This window comes from Neofelis nebulosa, chromosome 3, assembly GCF_028018385.1.
Source record: "Neofelis nebulosa isolate mNeoNeb1 chromosome 3, mNeoNeb1.pri, whole genome shotgun sequence".
Classification (NCBI taxonomy): domain Eukaryota; kingdom Metazoa; phylum Chordata; class Mammalia; order Carnivora; family Felidae; genus Neofelis; species Neofelis nebulosa.
In genome coordinates this window covers 50,052,318-50,079,827 of record NC_080784.1, presented here as the reverse complement: position 1 = coordinate 50,079,827, position 27,510 = coordinate 50,052,318, and the positions used below count along the sequence as shown (strand labels likewise).

Here is a 27,510-nt window from a genome sequence, read left to right as displayed (position 1 = left end):
CCCAAGTATTTCTTTTTTAATTGTTGCAAAATATACATAATTTACTGTTTTAACCATTTTTAAGTGTATAGATCAGTGGCATCAAGTACATTCACAGTGCTGTGCAGCCATCACCACGGTCCATCTCCAGAACTTTGCGTCTTCCCCAACTGAAAGTCTGTCCCCATTAAACACTAACTCTCCCCTCCCCCCTCTTCCCAGCCCCTGGTGGCAGTCCCCATTCTGACTCTATGAATTTGATTACTCTAGGTAGTCAGATCATTGCATTATACAATATTTGTCCTAAGGCTGTTTGGCTTATGTCACTTAGCACACTGTCTTCAGGGTTCTTCTCTGTCCATAGACGTGTCAGATTTTTTTTTTCCTTTTTAAGGTTAAGTAATATGGCACTGTATGTGCACACCACACTTGTTTATCTATTTGTCCACATTTTGGATTGCTTCCAGCTTTTTTCACAGTTGACTTTGACAACTTGCGCTCCATTCAGATGGAAGAATGGAGTCTTTATTTATTTATTTTTTAATGTTTTTATTTATTTTTGAGACAGAGAGAGACAGAGCATGAGCAGGGAAGGGGCAGAGAGAGAGGGAGACACAGAATTGGAAGCAGGGTCCAGGCTACGAGCCATCAGCACATAGCCCGATGCGGGGCTTGAACTCACAGACTGTGAGATCATGACCTGAGCCGAAGTCGGACGCTCAACCGACTGAGCCACCCAGGTGCCCCAAGAATGGAGTCTTTAATCGACACCTACTTGGGGGATGAAAGCAGCTCCCCCCACACCCAGCCACGAGTTGTGGAGGAGGGCATGTAAAACACCCAGCAGATGTCACTACCCAATTAAAAATACTTTATAATATTTAGTAGCTAATACATCCTTATGGTAGGAAATTTGGAAAATATAGCAACGTGTCAAAAAGAAGTAAAAATTGCCTCTAATTTCTGCACCCAGAGATAACACAGATGATGTGTATGTACAGAGAAAAAAAGACTAGAAAAGAGCAATTCGGTTGTCTGAGTCCCCTGGAGCTTCTATAACAAAAATCCCACAGACTGGGTGGCATAAATAAACAAGGGACATTTATCTCTCGGAGTTCTGGAGGCTGGAAAGTCCAAGATCAAGGTGCTGGCAGATTTGGTGGCTGATAGGAGCCTGCTTCCTGGTTCAGAGATGATGCTTTCTCACTGAGTCCTCTCATGGCCGAGGGGAGAGGGAGCACTCTTCGATCTCTTTGCTAAGAACACTGATTCTATTCATGAGGGCTCCACCCTCGTGACCTAATCACCTCTCAAAGATTTCCCCCCCCCCACCTCCTAACACCATCACCCTGGGGGTCAGGGCTTCAAGCTATGAATATAGTGGGGGAAGGGGACACAAACATTCAGTCTATAGTATTGGTAACAATAACTTTCTCCGGAAATTAATTAGCTGTGCTTTCTTCTGCCTGGGTCTGCTGTAGGGAAGCCTCCAGGAGGCTGACCTCTGTATCTGCAAGGGCCTGAGCCCCCAGACCCAGCCGCTGCAGTTCATCTGTGCCTCAGGAGCTATATATAGACGCACAGGCTGGGGCAGGCATCGCGCAAACATTATGCATGATGTGTAGTGAGATGTTAGTTCATGTATATATAAAGCTGCGCTCCCACTACAGAACTCCTAATAATTAGGCTCCAGAATTTGTGGTTTGGACAGAAGCGGCTCCAGAAGGAGTCTGTGTTGGGGGAGCTATCTATGGAAGAAGCTTCCCATTTTCCCATTGACAGGATCCCTTGCTTCACCCCACTTGGATCGTGGAGCCCCCCACCCCTCCCCCTGTCCCACCAGGAGAGCTGTGCGCTGTTCTCTTGATACTCATTAGATGTTTCAGAGAAGCCACCTTCTGGGGGCTTCCAGCTTTTTCCACCTGCCCTCTGGGGTTTTGGCAGGGGGCAGGAAGGATCCAAGAACTGAGCGGGGTAGGACTGCTAAGTGAGGAAACCTGGGGCAAGGGTGAGTTGCAGTGTGGCATGAGGGTAAGGGTGGCTGGTGGTCAGGGGCCATATTCTCCTGAGGGAACAGGAGATAAATGTAATTGTCAATTTCTAATAAGTCTTTGAATTGAAACCCAAGAAAATCAATACAGGAGCACCTTCTCTGCCCAAACACGTTCTGGAAAAGCAGATTATAATACATATATTTCAGAACTGCCAGCACACTGAAATTCACATGAAACCCCTCCCACATGCTCTCTCCCTCCAAGCTGACACAAGCCATCAACACCGGAGGCTGTGGGCTCTTTGTGTCCCCATGACCCCATGCCTCCACTTCTCCTACCCAGCCCCCTGCACTTCTCAGGCGCTGTGGTGGTCATGATCCCTCGTGCTCCCTCCCTGCACCTGTCCTGAGGGGTAGGCAGGCAGAGACTGTGCTATCCTTGCACCAGATAATCCCAGAGGGCTTGAGTGCCCTGCCCAAGTCCTGAGTCAGGAGTGTGGTGGCCAGGATTCAGAGCCACATTCGCGAACTCCAGGAGAGCAGGCAGGGTGGGGGGACAGGCTTGAGGAGAGGTGGGACATCAATGATGGAAGCGCTGCTCCAAGAGTAGGGGCAGAGTCGCCTGGCAGATGAGAATGGAACACACAGGAGAGGATGAACCCGGGGGCTGCATTTTAAAATCCCTTTCACTCATGTTCTTTTTTCTTTTTAAATTGCAATAAAATATACATGACACAAAATTTACCATTAGTGCCATTAAAAATGTTGTGTAGACATCACCGGTATCGAGTTCTAGAACATTCTCATCATCCCAAAGGGAAACCCCATGCCTGTTATCTGCACTGTGTCCCAAGGACACAGCTGGTGCCGGACAGAGTTGGCATTTGACACAAGCAGACTGTGCCTGAACAGTAGACATCCTTATTCTGCCAATAAGAAGCGTGGTTAAAGAAGAAGAAGAAGAAGAAGAAGAAGAAGAAGAAGAAAGTGCTAATTTGAATATGTAAACTTTTTAGGGTAATATTGAATTTTTCCAGTAACAAACGTTTTAAATCACATACTATATATATTAACACATTAACTTAAAAATACAGCTTTTCCCCAACTCCCTCTGTTGTGAAATATTTAACACTTCACTCACATCTTTGACATCAGTGTCCTTGTCACCACTGGAATCATTTTTTTAACATTTATTTATTTATTTTGAGAGAGAGACAGAAAGAGAGAGAGAGGGAATTCCAAACAGGCTCCACACTGTCAGCTCAGAGACTGACTCAGGGCTCGATCTCACAAACCTTGAGATCATGACCTGAGCCGAAAACAAGAGTCAGACGCTTAACCAGCTGAGCCACTCAGGTGCCCCTGAACCATGTTGTGAATCAGAGATCCACATTCTAGCCTATATTATTGTCCCTACAGTCTAAAGAGACTTGGCTATTTTTTATTAATACAGAAAATGTTTATTTCTTTAATAACAGCTTTTTGAGATATAATTAACATATCATAAAATTCATCCTTTTAAAATGTACAGTTTGGGGGTGCCTGGGTGGCTCAGTGGGTTAAGCATCCCATCTTGATATTGGCTCAGGTCATGATCTCACGGTTGGTAAATTGAGCCCCATGTCGGACTCTGGGCTGACAGCCCGGAGCCTGCTTGGGATTCTCTCTCTACTGTCTTTCTGCCCCTCCCCTGCTCACATGTGCACACTTGCACACGTGCTCTCTCAAAAATAAATAAATATTTAAAATATGCATTTTGGTGAATTGTAGTACATTCACAGAGCGGAACAACAGACACTGCTAAGTACTTGTAGAACATTTTGACCATCCCCCAAAGAAACCCTGTACCCTTAGCAGTCACTCCCTCTTCTCCTTTCCCCTCCAGCTCCCCACCAAAGCAGCTAATCTGCTCTCTGTGTCCACAGATGTATCCATTCTGGATATTTCATACACGTAGGGTCACATCATGTGTAGTTTTGTGTGTCTGGCATCTTTTACTTCGCATGTTTCCAAGGTCCATCCATGCTGTAGAAGGTCAGCACACCCTTCCATGGTACCAATATTCCACCCCTCGTGTATTTCTTTATCAGCTCATCGGCATTTGGGTGCTTCCATTTTGGCTATGGCGAACAGCACCCAAGTTCTTCCACTGACCACCTCTTGCGGCGTGATTATCTCCATTTTACAGGTGCAACACTGAGGCCAGAGCAGTGGGGACTCCAATCCCATCTTGTACCCACCCCCTCTCCGTCCAGTGTGTCAGGGTTTCTCTCAGGCCAGAGTCGCTGGTTGATGCCAGAGAGAGAAGAAGGTGTTAGATCCTCACTTAAGCCAGGGAGAGCCCAAGAGCCCTCTACTCATGGGGAGGCCTGCGTGCTCACCTTTTACAGCTCTGTGAAGTATGAGGAACCCAGGTACACACACCCGTGTCAGGGATTCACAGCCCTAAGCCCCCTGCCGTGGCCTGCTCAGGTTCTATAGCGAGAAGGGCCGTGTGGCGTCCAGCAGAAGCTCTGCCGTGCCAGCAACTGGACTCTGTACTGGGGAAGCAGGTCTGAGCCTCAGCCCACAGCAAAGCCCTGGCCTGCCCTCCTTCTGATGTCCAGGGGAAACCAGACCCCATCCTCTGAAGCCATGGGCCCTTCCCGCTCTGCAGTCCTGTCCGCGATGAGGCTCGGTCTGTGGTGGCTCCTTCTGAGCCCAGCAGGTGAGTGGGTGTAATCACTAGGACATCATGTCGCACCTGTAGGCTCCCGTGCCGCATGGAGGAGACTCCTGCAGGTGGGCTCCCGGCAGCTGCCAGCGCTGCAGGGGACTTGAGTAGCTCATCCCCCAGTGGGAAGGTGGCGGGGCACTCGTGGCTTTCATGCTGGGAGCTGTGGCACCTTGAGCGTCCCGAAGGTCAGCGTTCCTCATCTGCAAAATGCCCCTCGTTCTGCAAACTGCCCCAGGCTGTCGTGAGGACCATGTGAGATGCAAGTCTGGGATGAGCCCCTGGGATACAGTGGGCACTCAGTACACAGCAACTGCTGTTTACTGATGTGCTTTTCTGGATTTCAGCGCAGCATTCTTGGCTTGCTCGGGTGGCGGAACCTTGAAGAGTGAGGCTGTGTGCAGAGCGCGGTGAAAACAAACACGAGCGATTCCATCCACAATTTTGGGACACTTTGCCTGGCTGATAAGAAGGAGCAAATGCCAGTGGTTGGAGCAAAAATGGGGGAGATGCCTGAAGTAGCAGAGGATTTTGTGGTTAGCATTAGCGGTTCGTTGACTGGTGCGTGGGAATGAAAGGCTCACTGTGATGGGTGAAGCCCTTCTCCCTGCAGCTCACGCCATGCCAACCAGGTGTCTCCCCCATATCGCTGTCCCTGGGGGCTCCTCAGTTCTAGGCTGCATGTTGTCTGTAGGTCTGACTTCTCCATTCCTCCGTCTCTGCCTCCCTGTCCAGCACTTATTTCCATGCCTTCTTATCTAATAGTCACAGAGTAACTGACATTTCTTTAAGTTTATTTGTTTATCTTGAGGAGGCAGGGCAGAGAAGGAGAGAGAGAGACAGACAGACAGACAGAGAGAATCCCAAGCAGGCTCTGTGCGTTCAGTGCAAAGCCCAACGTGGGGCTCACTCCCGTAAAGTGGGAGATCATGACCTGAGCTGAAATCAAGAGTCAGAGGTTTAACCATCTGAGCCACCTGGGCGCCCCTTTGGGCTCCCAGCCACGTGCTGGTTGCTTTGTTAAGTTCTACTTTACACTATTATGTTGAGTCCTCAAAACAATGTTTTGAGCCCAGCTCTGGATAGAGTCCCCATTTTGCAGATGAGGAAACTGAGGTTCAGTGGTTCTGATTTGATGGGGGAGGGACCCAAGCACCCACCACCATGGACTCCTGGAGACCCCACTCTTCCTTCCTGTCCACAGGGTCAGCACAGAGAGCCTCCCATACCCAAGCCGAGGACCGACTCTTCAAACACCTCTTTAGGGGCTACAACCGCTGGGCACGGCCAGTGCCCAACACCTCAGACGTGGTGATCGTGCGCTTTGGGCTGTCCATTGCCCAGCTCATCGATGTGGTGCGCCTGTCCCCCATACTTCTCCCTCTCGGGATCAGCCCCCCAGACCACAGCTCCCTTTCCCGGGGTCCTTCCTCCCTACCCCCCACTCTCCCAGCCCCGCACCCCCTCCTGAGAGGGCAGTGATTGGCAGCAGTGGGTTTTCTAGGTGCCCTGCTTGTTCCACTGAACACAAAGTCAGAGGACCCAAGTGGCCCGTGTGATCTTGAAGAATCTGAGTAAGGGTGGCAGTATCGGGAGGGAATGGTAAATTGGGCTGGGCTTGGGGTTGTCACATAAGAGGTTCCTCTGGTGAGTAGGGGGCCTGCATCGTCCCACCCCACTCTACCCTGTTTTGGGGGGCTGGTTCCATCACTGCCTGTTCTTATTCTCTCTACCGGTCAGGATGAGAAGAACCAAATGATGACCACCAACGTCTGGCTAAAGCAGGTGAGATTCTATCCACTGGTTGGGGCGAGAATAAGGGAGGGAGCCCACGGACCCCAGACCCACCCAGGACTCTCTCACTCTCAGCGGGATTCTGAATTCATGTTTTACCCAAGAGTTACCACTTGGGACATTCCCAAAGCCAGCCGATTGCAGAATGCTCCTCGTAGGGGCTGCGCTCTGAGACTCCAAGTCCAGTACCTGAGAATGTCACCTACAAGAACCCAGTCACCCCCTTTCTGGGAATGGGCATTTCCTATGTCCCTGCTATTGTTTGGAGATCAGTTTATTGAGTTGTCACTGAAAACCCAAAGGAGGTTTCATTCTGCCCCCTTTACAGCTGAGGAAAGCCTGAAGCTGAGTGCAACTCAGCTAGAAAAGGGGGGCCCAGGTGTGCTCAACTCGGAACCACAGGCTCCTTCTGCAGGAGAATGCTGGGTGTTCCACGTCTATGCTGCCTAACAAACTGCCCCGAAACTTAATGGCTCAAAGTAATAGTTGTCACATCTCATAGCTTTATGGCCAGGAGTTTGGGTGATGTCTTCTGCTTTGCGTGGCAACTACTGGTGATACTTGGTGCTGTTTAACCTGTGGTCTGCTCTGGAGGGTCTAAGAGCGCTTGACTCATGTCAGTTCCTTAGGAGGGGTGTCTGGAAGGCTCGGGAAGGTTCTGGAAGCTGGGTCCACAGGGCCCTTCTTTCTCTTCAGGCATAGTCAGTTTCTCTCCATGAGTTCTCTCCCGCAGGGGAGTTGGACGCCTCACCTGGTGGTTCAGACACCCCAGAGCCAGGGTCCCCAGAGTCAGGAGATGAAGCTGCTGGCTTCTTATGGTCTGAAAACTGGCCTGCATCCATCCTGGAAAAGAATGTGTGACCCTTTTTGATGTACCGTCCTTGGGGGCAGAACTTGGGGGGCACAGGCTTTATTAGAGCCTGAATATATTCCTTTCCTCTTCACCCCCTCGCTCTCTGCCTGGCCCCTCCCCAGACCCCGAAGTGGAGATGGTGAGAGCACATGAGAAAGAGGACCTAGCCTTCTGTCTACTTTCCCCCCATACTCCATCTTTCTGCCCCATTGGTAACTTAACCATCTCCTATCTCAGAGGCTCGAACCCAGAAAACCACAACAATCAGAATTTTGATTGGCATTTCCATTTTGAGTCTTTTGAATGACTGCCTTACTTTCTGTAAGTGGCTAGTGGTGTCCTTCCTGCCTCCATAGGCCCTGGGGCGGTATGCTGGCCACTTAATTTATAGTTGAATGCTTAGGTTGGAGGTGTGGAGCAGGCCCCTCTGACAATGTTCACCTTGCGGCTGTCAGGGGCCACACAGCTCATCTTTACAGATGTGCACACTGAGGCCCAGAATAGTAAGAGACTTGAGAAGCCACATAGTCCTGAAGTTCAGGGGGAGACCTAGAACCTGGGCTGCCGTAATTGTCCCCATGAGCCCGTCACCTTGGCTTTGGGGGCTGGGGTGGGAAGCAGAGGAAGGAGCACTGGAGCAGAAGTCAGGCCAACCAGCACCACCTCTGACCAGCCTCAGAACCTCACTTTCCTCATCTGTGAAATAGGGATAGTATAAACCGTTGCCTGCATCGGCAACCAATTGCCAATTAATATAACCCATTGGTGTAGATGCCCTCCACGTGTTGGTTGAACCCAAAAGCTAGACGGATAATGGTCTAGGGGCAAGGGGATAGGTTTCTGAAGATCAGTCCCTTTCAAAATTATTCAACGCCCTGAGAAATCCTGACAATTTTACGAACGTTTCAACCTTTCTTATTTTGCAAGTCTGGCTCCTCTGAGCACCTCAGCCTTCCCCTACAGGTGAGTGGTCAGTACCACAGCTAGGTCAGTGTCTTCCCAAGCGTGGTTTGGGTACCAACGGCAGTGTTTTGTGAGATGATTTTACTTGCCTCGCTAATCTTTTGGTAATAGTTGTGTATTTATATTCTAGTGGATGTTTTCAAATGCTCTTGGTTTTCTAGTTACGTCAGTGACATAAAATTTCAATATTTATGTAAGTTTAAAAATGGCGAACCAATTTAAAGGAAAATACTAAGCACATGATGAGACAGGTGGTGCACATATATTGGAAAAAATTATGAAAATGGGGCTTGGAAGTTTGAGGTTGGGGAACCACTGAGCTAGACCAGTGCTTTTCCACTCATGCTCCTGCTTCCTGGAAATGCTTGTCTTTCCCTTCTCTCCTTCCTGGATCTCTACCCAGGTGGATGCTTTGTGTAAACGTCACATGACTATCCTTAGAGGGGAAAAGGCATCATTCATGAGACCCTTTCCAAGGGTGCATCACAGCACTATTTTAGTGCAGATGTACAGAAGCAAAATGGTCCCTGGAATGAGGGCAGGCTTGGAGGCCAGGGGAGGCCAGGATTCAAGCACCCTCCATACTTCACTTTCCTCACCCTAACCCACAGGATTACTTGTGAAGATTAGAAAGAACCATCTAGAGGGCCTGTGACAAAAGTGGGTTACTAAATGGTAGTAGTCATTATTTTAATTATGATAAGCCCTTGGAGGCAAAGGACAGCCTTGTGTGTCGACCCCAGTCATCATCTGTTGGGGGTGGTTGTTTCCTTCAGGTCCAGAAGAGATCTGGGAAGCCCTCCCAGAGATAGGACCAGACAGCTTTAGAGGGAGGAGGCATTGTTTTCATTGCTCAGAGACACGTTTACTGTGCATTCACTAGGGGTGTGGTGCTAGGGAGCCAGAGTGAGAAACAGATGTCCCTGGCTTCATAGAACTCACAGAAGCATTCAATAAACCCATACGCAAATCCACATTGCTCACCACTATGATCATGCCAAAGAGGGAAATTTCAGAGAGCGGGTAATGCTAACCCGGTTTGGGGGGGAAAGATTCACTTGGACCAGCTGCTGGGAGCAAGGCTGGGGGTCCCCCCGCATCCCCTTCCTGCTGGGACTCCCAGGGGGCGCTCTGAAGCACAGTCAGGAAGTCACTGCATAACCCTGGCAGGATGTGTTCACCTCTCTGGTCCTCAGTTTCCTTACCTATTAAAATGGGGAAATACTGCCACGTGCTCAGCATTCCCTGCCCGGCTCTCCGGCTAAGGGTCTTCCCAGACAGTGGGTGTAAAAATACGTAAACTGTGGGGCGCTAATAAATGTTCTTACAAGTGAGTGAGGTGGCTCTCCAGGGTCTTCCTGCTAGGGAGGCAAAATGAGGACTAAAAGCGGGACTAGGGTGACCTATGGTCTTGGTGTGCTCGTACTAGAGTTGGGGCAAAGCTGGGGGATGCTGATCTTAGGCTGGACTTCCGATCCCCAGCTCAGAGCCCTGGCCCAGCCTCCCAGACTTTTCCCTTCTGTGGGGCTAGGAGAGGCACTTGGGACGTTCCCGCCAGCTGTTGGGGCATCCCCAGGCTGCCCTAGGTGTGCCCAGGTGGCTCCCTGGGTGGTGCCGGTGATGTAACTCCCTCCCCCCCTCCCATGCACAGGAGTGGAATGATTACAAGCTGCACTGGAACCCGGCCGATTTCGGCAACATCACATCCCTCCGGGTCCCTTCTGAGATGATCTGGATCCCTGACATTGTCCTCTACAACAAGTAGGAAGCCAGGGATCCTGGAGGCCCCTGGGAGGCCCCTGGGGTGGGGGGCGGGTAAAGTGAGGCTCGGCTGGGTTGGACGTGGGCGGTACCTTCTTGTGTCCCTGCTTCCTTGCTTTCCTCTCAACTCCTGCTTTGCTCATCCTTACCCCCTTCCCCTTCCTCTTGGTTCCATTATTTCTTTCCTTGTGTTCTCGCACTCAGACACCCAAACTTACTGAGTGAGCATCCACTCTAAATCGGTGCACAGTGCTGTGCTGGGTGGTGGTGGGGGACACAGATTTGCCAACATTGAGTAGTATTTGCAACATGTGGCTGGTGCAGGCTCTGAAAACAGTGGCTAGGAGTTGGCAGTTTTCAGGCTGACAGTACTGAACAGGCTGACAGTATGGAACAGGTGAGCAGCATCCCCCGGGGGGTGGGGGTGGGGAACACCTTCCAGGGAGCAAACTCACTTGGTATGGGTATTTTTTAAAACTCGTATTATTGACAGTTGTCTTGTATTCAAGACCAAAAAGGAGCCGTCTTTGAGCATAATGACGAGAAGCTAATAAAAGCCAAGGAGAGTCTAAAGACGGCACCAAGAACACCAACACAATTTTTTTTTTAGTGTTTTTAATTTTTATTTATTTCAAGAGATACAGAGAGAGGGAGCAGGGGAGGGGCAGAGAGAGAGAGAGGGAGAGAGAGAATCCCAAGCATGTTCCGCGCTGTCAGCGCAGAGCCCAATGCGGGGCTCGAACTCACCAAGGGTGAGATCATGACCCGAGCCAAAGTCAGATGCTCAGCTGACTGAGCCACCCAGGCGTCTCCACGATTTTTTTTTAAAGAAGGTATAGAGATCTATACTTCCATTTGTGTGTTTGCTGTCAGGTAATTCTTGATTTAGAAATCAAAACTTAAGGGGCACCTAGGTGGCTCAGTTGGTTGAGCATCCGACTTGGGCTCAGGTCATGATTTCACAGTTTGTGGGTTCGAGACCCCCGTCAGGCTCTGTGCTGACAGCTCGGAGCCTGGAGCCTGCTTTGGATTCTGTGTCTCCCTCTCTCTCTGCCCCTCCCCCACTTGTGCTCTGTCTCTCTCTCTTTCAGAAATGAATATATGTTAAAAAAAATTAAACAAAAACTGTTCTATAGAAATCAAAACGTAAAAGCTGTTTGGCATTATGCTTGTCTAACAGTGTTTTCTAAAGTGGGGCTCTAAAGGGTGCTAGTTCTCAGAGATATAAATAGGTATGAAAAGTAGTCCTGTGGTCAAATAATTTTGGATAACATTGTATATCGTTAAGTCTCCTGTCTTGGCCCCAGTCTTTTGGAAAGTGTTAGGACAAGACAGCATTTTAAATGTTAGAAGTTGCACAGCCAAGAAACCCATGTAGCCTAGGATTTCCCTGTTCATTTGGCCTGAATTTGGAAAAGCTATTTTTAAACAATAAAACAAAGGGAGACAGATCCACTTTTGGAGTCTTGGTGTCTTCAGATAGGTCAAAGGGGAACGACAACGATTCCTTTACACCACCCATCCCTGGTCAGACCCAAAGCCCTGAACGTCTGGAAACACACATTCAGCACGGATTTCTGGAAGGTCTAACACTGCAGGTGCCTAGTGTTTCCTGTCACTGGACTCACGGACCCCTTTGTGCCCCAGAGCCGCCCCCTCCCGCCCCCCCCCCCCCCCGCCCACCCGCCGAGCCAGCACCCAGGATCCTTCGTGTCGCTGTTTCTGGCAGAAGTCAGGAGCAAAATCCTACACCTGATGTTTGGGATTGCCAATAAAGCTTTGGCCAGTGTTACTTGATTATAACAGGAAAGTCTTTTGATAGGATGAAAGTTCAAACCAAATTCTTGCAGACATTCAAAGAAAGGTCGCCTCCATGGAGGCATTCCACTCCAGGCGAAATCCAGATCAAGCAAATTGGACTTTTCCTTCCTCAGAATGGGGCACATGTTGCCATCTAGTGGTAATTCTGCGTGGTGACAAAAAAATGCCTTAAAAATTAAAGTTTGCCCTGATATTTGTTACTATCGAAGTTCCCGTTTCCAATCCCGTTTTTCCAATCTGTGGTCTGGAATTTCCCCATGGGAAAGAAGGTTGTCTTCCCGTGTGTTCTTCTGGTTCCCTTGCCTTATAGGGAATTGGAGGGAGAAGGAAGGCTCCTTAAATGCTGGGGTGTGGAGCCCACCGCACCACCTGCCCCCTCTACCCCCCAGGGAATCAGGGACTCAGGCTATCAGGAAGCCCCCAGCGAACGGTCACTGTTCTTCCAGTGTTCCCTGAGCCTTTGTGAGTCCTTGGATGCTTAGCCCCATGACACCACAAACATCATCTCCCACCACCCCTTCTTTAAAAAAATAATTTTTTAATGTTTATTTATTTTTGAGAGAAAGAGAGAGAGAGAGAGAGAGAGAGAGAGCACCAGCAGGGGAGGGGCAGAGAGAGAGAGAGACACAGAATCCAGGCTCCAGGCTCTGAGCTGCCAGCACAGAGCCCGACGTGGGTGGGTGCGGGGGTGGGGCTCGAACCCACGGACCGTGAGATCATGAAAATCAGAAACGCAACCGACTACGCCACCCAGGCGCCCCTTCTACCACCCCTTCTTATGCCCTGCCCACCAAACCTGAGCACACACTGAGTTCTGTCTTTCCCCTCTTCTTCCTCTGTTCCCAGCCCAGGCTCTGCTGGTAGGCTCTTCACCCCATCTCTCTGCCAATCCCACTACTTTCAGGGTGACCCTGCTCACTTGGGGAGGTCTTCCCACCCCTGCCCCCAATGTGTCTTGGGGAGCACTTGGACTGCCCTTGGAGTGCTGCTGCCAAACTGCCTCCCTTGTGGTGTAGGTGTGCAGGGCTGCCTCTCGTTTCCTGGAGGTTCCTGAAGGGCAGGCCCGTGTCCCACATCCCATCCCCCCACAGCTCGCGTGCGGCCCCTAGTGGATGAGGCCCAGGCAGAAACGTACTCCTTGATGGAGTCAAGGAGGTATCTTTCTACACCAGCAGAGGTGCTGGGTCTCTTCTGAGCAAGGAGCTAAGGATCCCAGGTGGAGAAGGCAATACCCCAGATGGCTTTGCTGACCATCTGCTGGGGGAGGAAATATACATAATCACTCTAACATACTAAATGAATACCAGCAGACAATGAGACTATATGCCCCATGGGTTTATAAACATGTAAAAAATTACATACACGATCTGTATGTCAGTCAGACATATATGATGTACATAGCACCAGAATGTTAATGTGGTTATTTAAAAAATTCTCTTTTTAGATGTTTACTTATCTCGAGAAAGAGAGAGAGTGCACGCATGTGTGCGTGTGCTCTTGCACACTTGCAGGGGAGAGGCAGAGAGAGGGAAAGAGAGGGAGAGAGAGAATCCCACGAAGGCTCCATGCTGTCAGCTCAGAGCCCAACACGGGGCTCGATCTCAGGAACCGTGAGATCGTGACCTGAGCCAAGATCGAGAGTGGGACGCTTAACCGACTGAGCCACCCAGGCATCCCTAAAATTCTTGGTATTTTCCTATATTCCTCAAAATTCCTACTTTTGTAATTAAAAAGATAGCGTTTGAAAGACACTCCTTCAGGTCGCTCTGAATATGCGCGGGAAGAGTCTCACACGCTTGCGTAAATCCCTGCAACTTGGCCAGGTCCGGCTTTGTTCTCGGGGTCCCCTGCTGTTGGCTGTCTGGAGCAGCCTGGCTTGGGCAGGCAGGCTGTGCCGGGTCCTCCAGCTCCTCTCCTGTCTCCAGTGCAGATGGGGAGTTTGCGGTGACCCACATGACCAAGGCTCACCTCTTCTCCACGGGCACTGTGCACTGGGTGCCCCCCGCCATCTACAAGAGCTCCTGCAGCATCGACGTCACCTTCTTCCCCTTCGACCAGCAGAACTGCAAGATGAAGTTTGGCTCCTGGACGTACGACAAGGCCAAGATCGACCTGGAGCAGACAGAGCAGACGGTGGACCTGAAGGACTACTGGGAGAGCGGCGAGTGGGCCATCATCAATGCCACGGGCACCTACAACACCAAGAAGTACGACTGCTGCGCCGAGATCTACCCCGACGTCACCTACTACTTCGTCATCCGGCGCCTGCCCCTCTTCTACACCATCAACCTCATCATCCCCTGCCTGCTCATCTCCTGCCTCACGGTGCTTGTCTTCTACCTGCCCTCCGACTGTGGCGAGAAGATCACGCTCTGCATCTCCGTGCTGCTCTCGCTCACCGTCTTCCTCCTGCTCATCACGGACATCATCCCCTCCACCTCCCTGGTCATCCCGCTCATCGGCGAGTACCTGCTCTTCACCATGATCTTCGTCACGCTCTCCATCGTCATCACGGTCTTTGTACTAAATGTCCACCACCGCTCCCCCCGCACCCACACTATGCCCCACTGGGTGCGGGTGGCCTTTCTGGGCTGTGTGCCCCGGTGGCTTCTGATGAACCGGCCTGTGCCCCCCCTGGAGCCCCGTGACCCCCCAGATCTGAAGCCCAGCTCCTCTCATTACTGGCTGGAGACCAACGTGGATGCGGAGGAGAGAGAGGAGGAAAAGGAGGAGGAAGACAGATGGGGGTGGGCAGCTCCCTTATCCCCCTCCATGGGTGTCCTCCGTGCCCATGGTGGTCTACATCAGGGGGCCTCAGGGCCCAGGGTGGAGGTCCAGTTGCAGCAGGGCGGGCTTCTGCTGTCACCTCGCATACAGAAGGCACTTGAAGGTGTGCACTATATTGCTGATCACCTGAGATCTGAGGATGCTGACTCTTCGGTGAGTGGGGGCCGGGAGAGGGGCTCTTCCCCTCGGTGATTCCACCAGCCTGGTAGGGAACCACCTCACCCCAAGGTGTTAGTTTGGGCCACCTGGTCTCCTTCATGAGGACCCACTTCCCTCAGTGTGGCCCTTGGGAGTCTGGACTAAACTGATAAAGAACTTCTAGCTAGCAGCTCTTAAGACACTAATTGGCAGGTGGCAGAACAGCAGCCAAGGATGCTCTGGTTAAGGCTCACTGGGGGACAGCAGGCCAGAGAAGGAGGGTCCTCAGATGCTGAAATTCCCAGTGCCATCCTTACGCCAGCCTTTATCACCATTACCCTATAGGTGGTGGGGCAAGGGGGCAGAGGGAGGTGGAGGGACTATCATCAGGAGATGATAAATCAGATAAATCAGGCTGCTGCTTTGTCAGCCTTCTTCCTCTGTCCTGATGGGTTTCCCCCCAGTTCTCTTTGTGGGCTCTGGGCATTTTGTGGAATTCACTATTCACCCACAAACCCTGAGGAACCTGGGTTGTACCAGGCGGGTTCCCCGTCTCGGTCCCTGCTGTGTCCAGTATTATTAGGTCAGCAGGCCACTGCTCAGAATCACAGATTTCTTATCAACCTAGGGAAGGATGAAAGGCCGGGAGGTTATTAGTGGGTGGCCTTGTTGAGTAGATAAGGAAAATTAATCATTATCTAATCTAGGAGCAGGTAGGAATCCAGAACTGTTTGCTTGGTCTTTGAGCACAAATTCCACATAGCCCCGCCCCCCCATGGCCCCACCCCTTTCCCTGGGCCACACTTACCCTCGCTTACCTCCTCCTCTCCAACTCTTGCAGTGGATGGGGGAATTGGGTGGGAGGTGATGTCGGGGCAGCAAAGTCTTCACCATTTTGTAACTGCTGAGTGTTGACTTTAAATCACTGTAGGCCCCTGAGAAGACCCATGCCCCTTGGTGGTTGTAGAACCTCTAGCCTCCCTTAGCTGGAACTTGAGAGTCTATGGGAAGGCTCTGGGGTGAGGTCACAGGGGTGGGATAAGACAGGGATCACTAGGAGAGGCTTGTTTGAGTCTTGAGACAACATTAGCTCCCCAAGGTCTCAGTGGGGCCCCTGTTGCCCCCAGTGTCATCGCTACAGGGCTGTGAATGGGTGGGACACTTCCCCTCTCCCAAGGCCTGACCTCTGTCACAGTGAGTCCTTTTCTACCTGCAGGTGAAGGAAGACTGGAAGTATGTGGCCATGGTCATTGATAGGATATTCCTCTGGTTGTTTATCATCGTCTGCTTCCTGGGGACCATTGGACTCTTTCTCCCTCCATTCCTGGCTGGAATGATCTGATTTCCTGTTCCTTGTTTTGGCCCAAAGGCAGCACTGCTTGACCATCTTTAACCGCTGTCCCCTCTAGAGAACACCTTTGGGGTCAACACCATCTGCCTGCAGGTGCCTCTCTGTGGAGTCCCTACACTGGCCTAATCATCAAAGACTCCTTGGGTCAATTCACTTGACGTTACTGTATTATATGCTGAGAATCTGCTGGGCACAGAGCCCTGCTTTGGATGCTGACGAGCTAGGAAATAAGGAACTTGCTTTGAAGAAGATTACAATATGGTGGTGACGGTGTGAAGCCACATAAGATTCTCTTCTCTGGCAGGGGCCAGGAAGACACTAACAGGAGGTCCAAGCGGAGTAATCCAGTGGGGAGAGGCACAGACCTCAAAGGATGGGTGCATGGGGAAGAGGGGAGAGGGTGCTTCTGGGGGTGGAAAGGCTGTGAACAGCACTTTGGATTCAGGAATGAGCACGAAGTGTCTAGGAGAACAGGCAGGCTGAGATGGGGCTCCGGGGTGGGAGCAGTGGGAGGAGGTTGGAAAGGCAGGTTAGGGTGTCTTTGAACCATGTAGAAAAACAAGTTCACAGTCTGATCCTGCAGGTCTAACAGTAGGATGGTAAAGACTCTTCTGGAAGGAGAGAAAGGGGGAAGTGGGGCCACAGGTGGCGGTATAGGTTAGGGCCTCTAGGTGGTGGAGGGATGTGTGGTTGGATGCAGGTAGCTGGGCCATCCCACCTTCCTGGAAGCTCATTGGAACCCCTGGCTTCTCCTCACCTTTAGCCACACCCCCTGCTACAAACTGGCTCAGCACCAGCGGCCCCAAGACGTTTGGCAGTGCTGAGAGTCCCTGTCTTTGGGGGTGCCATCTGGCCTTGAATGCATATTAACAAACCAGGAAGCTATCCTGAGCCATTCTTGACTAACTCAAGCTCGCAGCTTGCTCCCCCCACCCCTCTACAGGGCACGTGGTGCTCGGCGCTCGGGACCTTCGCTCCCAGTGACTGACGGGATCGCTTTGCACCTCGAGACTGCTGTGTAAGGCAGAAGCTGCAGGCCTGCTTCCCTTTCCCAGCCTGGCCTCCTGGTCCTTCCCGAAGCCCTGCAGTGGCTTCTGAGCTGCTCTGTGCAGCCATGGAACCCTCACACCTTGGGGATCCGGCAATCTGCACTCCTCGGCCACGTGCTGGAACCTGGAAGAGCTCCTGCCCCAGGATCAGGCCTCACCCCTGCCTGTCCAGCCCCTGGAGGGCAGAACCTCAGCCGCTGACAGATGCAGATGGACACTGGGCTCTCCAGACAGCCTGGGGACCCCGGAGAGGAGGCCGAGCAGGGCGAACTTCCAGCTTCCCTTTGGGCTCTGGGGTACCCTCCTTCCAAACCCCCCACTCACCTCTCCCTGACAGACACAGAGGAAATCTGCAATGCCTCGGCCCAGCCCCCCACTCCTCAGTTCTTCCCAAGACTTTGTGACGCATCTGGTTTCTGGCTCCTCTTAGCTCCCGTGGGGGCAGCCTCCCAGCCTCCCTTCTCCCTCCTGGCTCTCCCAGACCCGATCTCCTGTGCAGTGATGTACCCTCATGCTAGCCCATCTCCCATCCACCTTGCATGTGAGTAAAGAGATGAAATATGAGGCTGAGGCCGCTGCTCTTTCAGCTGTGGGACCCCCTCCTCAGCATCCGCAGGACCACCCATGCCCCGCTGGAGCCCCAGCTGGGAGACGGTCATCGGTGGTCCTCATGTGGCCCTGGAGGGGGCTGCCCTGGGTTCCCACTGGAAAGTCACCCTTCGGTCAGGTGCAGGGGTGAAGGGGCTGGAGCACGCACCTGACCTCATGCCCTGGCGTCACCATGCACCCCTCTGTGCTGCAGCCCAGTATTGGCTCTGGAGCTGCGCCCAACAGAGCACCGTTGATTTCTTCCAGGGTTGTGGCCTGAGGCCAGTGTCCCCCTCCCCACAAAGAGCAGGTCAAGCAAACAAAACAAACCACAAAGCAAATGGTACAATTTTAATTCATCCACAAGTCAACTAGAAAGAAGGTAAAAGAGTATTCTGCACCAACACAAGGGAGGGGTGGGGCAGCTGGGAAGGTGGTGGGGGAGGGGAAGAAAAGGAGAAGTAAGAAAAGAGGGAGAGAAGGAAGGGGCAGAGTCAGGGAAGGGAGAGAAAGGGCACAGGGAAGAGAGGCACAATCTCGTGGTCCAAGTCCTGTTTTGGCCTCATCTCTCCCCCTCTCCTTGACGCTTGGCGTGTCGTCAACACGGCGTCTTGTGCCCGGACTCCCAATAGCTTGTTCCTGGACTGTGTCCCAGGTCCCCCCTCAGGGGGGCACACGGCTGTCAGTCCAGACCACACTCACATTAAATAAATTCCAATATACACTGTACAAGGAAGCCAGGCCCGTCCCTCATCTCACCAGCCGCCCACCCCCAAGGAAAGCCCCTCCCCAGTCCCTCTGCATCAGGGGACCCCCGTGAGCGGAAGAAGAAGGAATAGCTTGGTTCCACTGGTCCTGCCGTGTCCATGCATAAAGCCATTGTGGCCACTAGGGGCACCAGTGTGACCCCTCTCCCCCCCAAAGTGGGGCCGGCGGGTGTGAGGAGGGAGTGGCCAGTGGCAGCAGGGCTCCCTCTGAGCCCTCTTTGTCACCCCCTGGCATCTGTAGCCCTGAGTCCCCTCTTTCCAGCTGCAGCCTGAGCAGCACAGTCTGGGGGTTGGGGTGGGGAGAGGGGGTCGTGCAAAGTGGCAAGGGGAGGACTCCCCTCAGCCTTCCCCCTGAGAAGACCCATGTGACCGAAGGCAAGGCAGGGGCCGGGTGTGGGGGCGGGGGAGGTACACTACAGGCAGGGGCAGAAGACGCAGGCAGGTGGTGCCGACCCTCCATCACTCTGCAGGCGGGTGGGCCAGATTGGCCAGAACCTTGGCCTGGTCTACGGCATCGAGCAGGTTCTTGGCGTCCACGGCCAGGGTGTGGGAGGCTGTGAGCATCTGCCGCTTGCACTCCTCACTCAGGGAGGTCACGGCGTTTTGCTGGGCCAGGCGCATCTTATTGATGAGCTCCGCCAGGTCCTTGTTGAGCAGCTTCTGGGTCCCCTCAATCTGTAAGAAAAGCGCACAGAGAGGCTGGGAGCCTGAGGGGCCGCAAAAGTTAAGCCATGCACGCATCCCCTTTGGTGTTGGCTGAAGCAGTCCGAAGTTCGCTGGGGGGCAGGTCTGACCCAGGCGTGGGCTGAGTCCAAGGTTGGCGTGGACGGACATTACAGATGCCCCAGCCCCCAGCCCACCTCGTGCTGGGTCTGTATGATGCAGCCCTGCAGACCCTCCCTTCGCTTCAGCGTCCCCCATGCTGGCCCAAGGTTAGAGTGAATGGTCAGGGGACAAGGGCACTTAGTCATTTGTTAGCTGTCTACCGTCAAACCAAGAGACCGGGGATCGTGCTTTGAACCGTAGGGTTTTGTTTTCACCGCCATATCCCCAGAGCCTAGCACACTGCTGAGCACTACTCCACACTCAAGAGATATTTACCAAGTGAAATGAATGACCTGAGCCATCAGAGGGAAGGTAAGGAGCTCTCACATCAGAAGGGACAGCTCCAGCGGGGCTCCTCTATGGGCTGCTGCCGCCACCCAGAGGGAGGCTGGGAAATGACCAAACTCTCCTGTGTTGTTTTGTCTTGAACAGTCACAGGTAGTGGAGGCTGTGTTGCTGACCAATGTGAGATGGGGAATCAAACTACAGCCTGGCAGGGGGCCCGGGGTGCTCCTGAGCTCCGTGCTGGTTTCCAGACAGACAACCAACACATGTTGAGAGGCGGTATTGTTCGGCGTTCAACTACGTTCAGAGTTTCTTATGGCTGTGGTCCTAACCCAAGACAAACGGGGTGGCTTAAAACAGCACAGATTAGTTTCTTACGCTTCTGGAGGTCAGAAGGCTGAAATATGCCCTATGGGGCCAAAGTCAAGGGGACAGCTGGGCTATGCCCCTTCTACGGGCTCTAGGGGAGAATCTGTTCCCTGCTTTTTCCAGCTTCTAAAGGCTGTTTCCTGCCTTGGCTTATGGATCTTTCCAGCAATGGCAATATTCCAATCTCTGCTTCTGTCATCCCATCTCCTTCTCTGACTCTCATAGGATGTCTGCATCTGCCAACCCTGCTACAAGGACTTACACTGCACCCACTTGGGTAATGCAGCATAATCTCCCCATGTCGAGACCCTTAAATTTTTTAAAAAAATGTTTTTATTTATTTATTTTTGAGAGAAAGAGCGGGGGAGGGGCAGAGAGAGAGAAGGAGACACAGAATCCCAAGCAGGCTCTGCGCTGTCAGCACAGAGCCCAATGCAAGGGCTCGAACACATGAACTGTGAGATCATGACCTGAGCTGAAATCAAGAGTCGGACGCTTAACCAACTGAGCCGCCCAGGCGCCCCTCAGGATCCTTAACTTACACCTACAAAATCCCTCTTGTCAGGTAAGGTAACATAGTCACAGTTCTGACGATTAGGCTGGGGACACCTTTAGGGGGCCATTATTCTGGCCACCCCAGGCACAGTCTAAGAATAGAACACCAAGCTTTTCATTTTGGTTTTCAGTAATTGTTTCTCACTTACAAAAAAAAAAAAAAAAAAAAAAAGGAAATTATTTAAATGATCAACTGAAGAAACCTTAACTATTTTGCTATTTTGATGATACATTCACTTCAGCCTTAGTGTGGTGGGTGATTAGATAAAGGATCACCAGAAAGGAAAAGGGAAAGGGAAGGTCTGTCCACCTGTGCACGCCCTCATGCAAAATTACCGCAACTCTGTAAGACTTAAACTAGGAGACTCCCCCTGGGAGCCTGGTCATGTCCCTGGGTGCAAACACAGCCCCCTAGTGGTCCTGCTCAGATTTGCTGTGTGGAGGCACATGTCCTGTGCGGAAGGCCCTGCAGATGGAAACGAGGCTGACCACATTGTCCTTCTGAGTCTCCTGCGTGAAGCACAGCAGAGGACACAGTCTGGGATGAGGACACCCACCTCGGTCCGGGAGGATGATGGCAAGGAGGGCAGGAGATCATCCACACTCCCAATAAGCTTCCGCAGGGTCAAGCCCACGTTCTGTGAGAGAGAGGGAGGAGGGGGACTATCACTTCTTGCTTTTGGAGAAAGCTGTATTTCCCTGGGGAAGAGTCCTCCCGGGCTGGTATGTGCCCTCCGTGTCTACGGGGCACTAAATTCCCTCTGACCGCCCTGAGCTAAAGGGAGTCTTTCTGAGAAAGTCGCCTACTGGGCAGACGAGGGAGCTCGACGCCACCGCCCTTCCGCCCAGGGCCAGAATGAGCAGCCTCCGCCTGCCCCGTCCACAGCTCTCACCTTCACCACCACCACATAGCCCTCGGGAGGCAGCTGACAGAGCTCGTTCTTGAGATCCAGCACAGCCCGCACGAGCTCCATGACATTGAGGTACACCAGGTCGTCGGTCCGGTCCAGGTTGGCTGTGGGCTGGATGGACTGGGGGCGGGGGGAAGTAAGCGGCCAGAGGGGAGGGTCATGAGTCTGGAGGACACTGCTCTTCTTTCTTGCGCAGACGCTATTGATGCCAACGTGGCCGCCAGCCCAGTTTGAAAAGATTCTTCTCTGACATAACAGTGCCCTGTCCTGGGGATGCATCCCCTCCCTTCTGCTTTTAGGGGTTCTCAGATTAGAGTCTGCTAGGGAGTCTTAAAGCAAAAAAATACCGGTGGCTGGCCTCACACCAGACCAACGAAACCATCACCCAGGTTTGGGGGCCAGGTGGCTCTCAAAGCTCCTTGGATGATTCTAATGGGCAGCCAAGGCTCACACCCACTGTTCTAGAATGAGGAACATCAGCTACAGTAAGAACCGTGTGGGTGTGGGAAGCCAAGGGGGCAGCTTGAGAGAGGAAGGGGGTCCACATGTCCTGCTCTTAGGGCTGGGCCAGTGAGCCTTCCCGCACATCAGGGAGCGAGCACGGGAGGCAAGGAGACTGGGTTTCCCCTTGCTTTTTCATGAGTTAGCTGTGTGGCCTTAGACAAGACACTTCTTCGCTCTGGGCCTCAGCTATGTGAGGATACAGGACTGGATTATTTCTGAAGTCTTCATAGCCTTGCGTCTCGTGGAACCCTGATTCAAACTCATCACCAGCTTCGGCAAAGCCAACACGTACCTGAGCACCCAGCCGCGGTGGCTTCTGTGGGGGGCCCGTGAACTCCGCTGCAAGGAGGAGGGAGAGTGAGTGGGGGGGGGGTGGGGAGGGTCTCAGCACCCTGGCCCTTCCCTTCATACCTGCTGCCAACCAAGCCAACCTCCTCTCTTCTGCTACTGGGAGCCCCAGGGAAACTAAGCCCGAAGGTGTTTCCAGGAGGGTGCCTGGGTAAATGGGCTCTGGTCCCCCTGGTCCTCCCATAGTCAAACACCACTGTCCGTTTTATAGAAAGCAAAAGCCAAAGTTGCAGCGGAGGTGGAGTCCTCGCACAGATGTCTCAGTGCCTGCTGGACACACACTGGCCCCTGAGGAACAGCACACACGCTGGCCTTGATGGTCACGGGGAAGAAACTTCACTCTGTGAAGTAACAGGTGGCTGTGGAGCCCCTGACCTGGTGCCAGAGCAGCTCCTGGGGTAGACTTGTGAGGATTCCCTAATGGTCTGCTTTGAGTGTTTGGGGTTCAAGGAAGTGAAACGGCAGAAGACCCACACTATTCGAAGTTACTTGACCTTCCTATGCCTCGGTTTCCTGTCCTTTGTAAAATGGGCGTAAGGACCTTTTTTTTTTTTTAATGTTTATTTATTTATGTTTCTTGAGAATGAGAGAGAGCGTGAGCAGGGGAGGGGCAGAGAGAGAGGGAGAAAATCCCAAGCAGGCCCTGTGCTGCCTGAGCAGAGCCGGATGCGGGGCTGGATCTCACAAACTGTGAGATCACGATCTGAGATGAAATGGAGAGTCGGACGCTTGGGGCGCCTGGGTGGCTCGGGTGGTTAAGGGTCTGACTCTTGGTTTCAACTCTGGTCAGGGTCTCACAGTTTATGAGTTTGATCCCTGTGTCGGGCTCTGTGCTGACAGTGCAGAGTCTGCTTGGGATTCTCTCTCCCTGTCTCTGTCCCTCCCCTGCTTTCTCTCTCTCTCTCTCTCTCTCACTCAAGATAAATAAATAGATATTAAAAAGTCAGCCACTTAATCGACTGAGCCAGCCTGGCGCCCTGCGTAACGATGAATCACGCCTATCTGATAGAGTTGCTGTGGGGTCAGAGCTAACATTTGCAAGCAACTTGGGCCTGCGCTTGGCTAGTGGTGAGTTTCCTGTGACTGTTGTCATTGTCACTGGTTGCTCATCACCATCACCATGATCATCAGCCTCACCCTCCCTAGGATGACAAAGATGAGCCTGGCTCACTGCTGACTCTTCCTGACCCCCCTTCAGCAGCAGCTTCTGGAAAGGCCCTGTGGGCTTAGCTGCCCCTGTCCCCTCTCTTCCATCCCTGGGGCCCTCTCTCTCTTTCATCCTAGGGGCCTAGGGAAGAGAGGCATCCGCTGGGAGAGGCGGGCGGAGCAACTTTACTATCCCTGCAGGCAGCCTCCAACACAGTGAGGGGGAGATAGGAAGAACCACTAACATCTCCAAATAAATGCAGAAGGAGATACACTGAAATGAGGGCTGAGGACCCCAGCAACAGAGGGAGACAAGAAGAGGCCTGGGCAGGGAGACAGTGGGGGCGGTAGATGGAGCTGAGACTAAATACCAAATCCCAGACGGGCCCTCTCTGCGCACTCTGAACTGAAACAGGCAGCGTTTCTTAAAATGGCAAGCAGATTCTGCTGCTGTCTGCAGTGGGCAGCGAGCGCGGATGGGGGCTCCACGCAAGATGTCAAGCAGAAGTTCCTGCCAAAAGGAAGGGCGCAGACACTTACTATAGCCGGCCTCCTTCTCTGGGGTCTGGAAGGGAGGAGAGAGAACGTGTCACCAATGAGGTTCGTGGGACACCTCCCCCCCCACCTTGACCTGTTCCCCACGCCCTCAACTGTGTTCTTGGAGGTCATAGCTGCAGGGGGACACCGGCGAGCTCTTGTCCCAGGGGTCGGGAGGGCCCTATGGCAGAGGAAGGATGCACTGTGGGCGTCGATCAAGAGGGAGCTCAGGAATGGAGGTTCGTGGAGATCCAAGTAACGGGAGAAGTCAGGCTCCCGAGGTGAGAGGCAAAAAGGGAATGGATGGGCAGGCAGGGGGCCTGGGGCTGAGGGTCCTGCTGTCTCCCATGCCTTCCCAGGCCTTCGCTTTAAGGCAGAACCCTCTCCCGGTGACTTACCAGCGGGGACTTATCGTTCATGTACACCATGGGATCCTGCAGAGGAGGAAACCAAAGCAAACGACTTCTTAGGATTCTAGAACTGAAAACCCCAAGGATGCATGGAGGGCATTCACTCTCATCATCCGGGGAGGCAAGAGGACACAGATGGACATGGTGGTGTGAACACAGCTCCCATTCAAGTGCCTTTATCAAATTGTGCTCAGCAGTGCTGCCGGCGGGGGCGGGAGGGGGGTGGGGGGAGGGGGGAAGTTGGGGGGCCGAGGGGGCTGGAGGGCGGGGGGGGGAGGGGGGCGGGGAGAAGGTGGGGGGCCGAGGGGGCGGGGGGTCCCTCCCCCCCACGACTCAGTGGCTTCTCACCAAGGATTTCTCCTCCTGCCTCAGCCACTGGTAATCTTCCACCATCTGCTTCTGCTGTTTGTCCAGGATCTGTCGCATCTTGAGCCTCTCGGCCTCCCATAGCTGCTGGGCCTCTTCTCGACTGCTGGGTCGGATGAAGTCCTCCTCCTGAGAGGTCAGTGGGGAGAGAGGAGAGGACCCAGTGAGCCCGTGCCCAGGCCCAGGAAGGGCAATCCTCAGAAGAGCCTGTGGGAGCCACGAGCCTTGGCCTCGCCAGCTGCTTTCTCATTGGACAGTTCTTAAATCCGCAGCCGTATATGTACACAGTTATTGGATCCGTCAGCCCCGAGCACGTGCCCCTGCTGCAGTGTAACTTGGAGCCCGAGAGCACAGCACTGAACATGCATTGTATTTAAACAACGGCTCGATCTGCTAATACAATTTTATTTTCAAATTACCGCCTTAATGTTATTTTCTCAGGTGGCACTTGTTGTGGCTGCTGTCACTTAATAAATTAAAAAATGCAAAGCCAGTCTTCTGGAAAGCCTTGGGTGCTTATCGTCACCCGAACACCGTGGCAGTGGGTCTGGAAGCCCTGAGGAGCTGTGGTGTGGCTGCAAAGCTACACCATACAGGGTACCATACAGGGTACAGGCTGAGGGAAGGGGCAACGGCCCGCGCCCGTGTGACCGCGTCTTTTTATGAAAACATACTCTTTACTATTTTTTAAACATTTATGTATTTACTTACTCATCTACTTATTTATTTATTTTGAGAGAGAAGGAGAGACAGAGTGGGGGAGGGGCAGAGAGAGAGAATCCCAAGCAGGCTCCATGCTATCAGTGCAGAGCCCTACTCGGAGCTTGATCTCATGAACCGTGAGATTATGACCCGAGGCCAAAATCAAGAGTTGGACACTCAACTGACTGAGCCACCCAGGCGCCCCCAAAATGTACTCTTTTTTTAAGCTAGTAGCTTGGGTTATTTAGCCAAAGGCTAAAAGAAATGTATGAACTAAAAAAAGTGGAGAACAAAATTTAAAGAAATATGGATCTATAGATATGCAATAAATGCTTCCTTTCCCTGGCTTCATCAATCTAATCTCCGTCTTAACTTGTTTAAAGGGCTTCGGAGCAATAGTTTTACCTGCTATTTCTTAAACAGAAGGTATTACAAGGGCACCTGGGGAGCTCAGCTGGTTAAGCTACTGACTCTGGGTTTTGGTTTGGGTCATGATCTCAAGGGTTGTGAGTTCTCTCTCTCTCTCTCTCTCTCTCTCACTTGAGATTCTTTCTCCCCCTCTCTCTGCCCCTCCTCTGCTCATGCTGTCTCGGTCTGTCTCAAAACAAATAAATAAACTTAAAAAAAACCCCATTTTAAACAGGAGGTGTTACATGTTTTCTTAGTACTTCTTTTCCCTTAATCTACCCCAGGGTTCATTTACATCTTTTGCTTTTTTCTGCTGTACCTGATTACCTTGGCCTCTTGGACTCATGAGTGCTATATGTCATTTTTTCGATTGCATAAAGCCCAGGGTGTGCTCTGTCAGGGGCAGGACCTTTCTATGGCATTCAGACCAGCAGCCTCCTCAGATCCTTGCTTTTAAAGTGGCCATTTTACATACAAGTCACTTGCATAAATTGCTAAAAATTATTCTCTATCTACTTTAGCAAGCCATAATCTCTGCCAAGCCTCTAAAAAAGATTTTTCCAACCAAACCCTCTAAAATGCACTTGAATATAACAACACAGTTTCAAATTAGTTATATTTCCTAGTGCTCACTGAGTTTCAATCATGGCTCTCAATTTCTAACAATACTTCTCCCCCACCCCCACCCCCACTCCGCTGCAAGTTACATTTCTTGCTGAAATATTCTTTGTTTGTTAATCCATTCAACAACTACTTATTGAGCAACTACTATGTGGCAGGCATAGGGCTGGGTGCTGGGAGGGCAGTGGTAGTAGAATATGCAATGTCCCTGTTCTCATAGGGAGAACTAAGGAATAGTTAGCCAGGACTTTCTCAACTTCAGTACCATTAACATTTGGGACCAGATAATTTTTTTTTCTTGTAGGGGGGCATAGAGAGGCAGACAGAGAGACAGAGGTGAGAGAGAGAGAGAGAGACAGAGAGAGAGAGAGAAAGAGAGAAAGAGAGAGGCGGTGGGGGGGGGAGAGGGGCAGAGAGAGAGAGAGAGAGAGAGAGAGAGAGAGAATCTTAAGAAGGCTTCACAATCAGCCGGAGCCTGATGTGAAGCTCGATCCCATGACCTTTGGGATCATGACCTGAGCCAAAATCAAGAGTCGGATGCTCAACTGACTGAGCCATCTAGGCGTCCCAAGATAATTATTTATTGAGGAAGATTTCCTGTAAATTGTAGGTTGCTCACCAGCAATTCCACCCACTAGATACCTTTGGCATCTCCCCAGTTGTAACAAAAATGCCTCCAGACATCTCCAAATGTCCCCTCTGAGGTAAGATCACCTCAGCTGGAGGCTATTGAGTTAGACTTTATTTTAAGACAAGTTTCAGGACATAAGAGTATTTTATAATCATAGAATTGATAAAATAAGTAAGATTTATTTCAGAGGCTGATGCTCCAGAATGAGGGTATTTGAAGGTTATAAATACCCATGGTTAAATGTCAACACCTGCAAACACAATGGTATGGCTGCCCCAGGCTATTGGCAAATAGTAACACAGGAGCTAAGTGTAAAATATTGTGACTGTCAAGCT

General features: G+C 51.9%; 2 protein-coding genes across 8 annotated transcripts in view; one reads left to right on the top strand and one right to left on the bottom strand.

The window, feature by feature from the left end:
* The first annotated feature begins 4,449 nt into the window (after positions 1 to 4,449).
* Positions 4,450 to 17,143, top strand: CHRNA2 (cholinergic receptor nicotinic alpha 2 subunit). Its single transcript, XM_058720747.1, has 6 exons — positions 4,450 to 4,679; positions 5,890 to 6,041; positions 6,426 to 6,470; positions 9,947 to 10,056; positions 13,803 to 14,817; positions 16,019 to 17,143. The coding sequence occupies exons 1-6, from the start codon at positions 4,571 to 4,573 to the stop codon at positions 16,142 to 16,144; spliced, it is 1,557 nt and encodes a 518-aa protein (XP_058576730.1). The 5' UTR covers positions 4,450 to 4,570; the 3' UTR covers positions 16,145 to 17,143.
* Positions 17,144 to 18,126: 983 nt separating this feature from the next.
* Positions 18,127 to 27,510, bottom strand: part of PTK2B (protein tyrosine kinase 2 beta) — a 125,445-nt gene continuing 116,061 nt past the window's right edge. For all 7 annotated transcript variants that reach the window (XM_058720738.1, XM_058720741.1, XM_058720743.1 and 4 more), the window contains 7 exons: positions 24,796 to 24,942; positions 24,436 to 24,471; positions 24,041 to 24,065; positions 22,299 to 22,345; positions 21,485 to 21,622; positions 21,149 to 21,229; positions 18,127 to 19,232 (listed from right to left, as the gene is read on the bottom strand). In XM_058720738.1, coding sequence (XP_058576721.1) covers positions 19,017 to 19,232; positions 21,149 to 21,229; positions 21,485 to 21,622; positions 22,299 to 22,345; positions 24,041 to 24,065; positions 24,436 to 24,471; positions 24,796 to 24,942 — 690 coding nt within the window. In that variant the 3' untranslated portion in view covers positions 18,127 to 19,016. The remainder of the gene's footprint in view (positions 19,233 to 21,148; positions 21,230 to 21,484; positions 21,623 to 22,298; positions 22,346 to 24,040; positions 24,066 to 24,435; positions 24,472 to 24,795; positions 24,943 to 27,510) is intronic.

What these genes read in the sequence shown, in the direction of transcription:
- CHRNA2 (XM_058720747.1), top strand. Translation starts at nt 4,571, where the DNA reads ATGTCCAGGGGAAACCAGACCCCATCCTCTGAAGCCATGGGCCCTTCC. An exon ending in GCTCCTTCTGAGCCCAGCAG is followed by an intron (nt 4,680 to 5,889) that starts GTGAGTGGGTGT and finishes TCCTGTCCACAG; the next exon opens with GGTCAGCACAGAGAGCCTCC. An exon ending in GACATTGTCCTCTACAACAA is followed by an intron (nt 10,057 to 13,802) that starts GTAGGAAGCCAG and finishes TCCTGTCTCCAG; the next exon opens with TGCAGATGGGGAGTTTGCGG.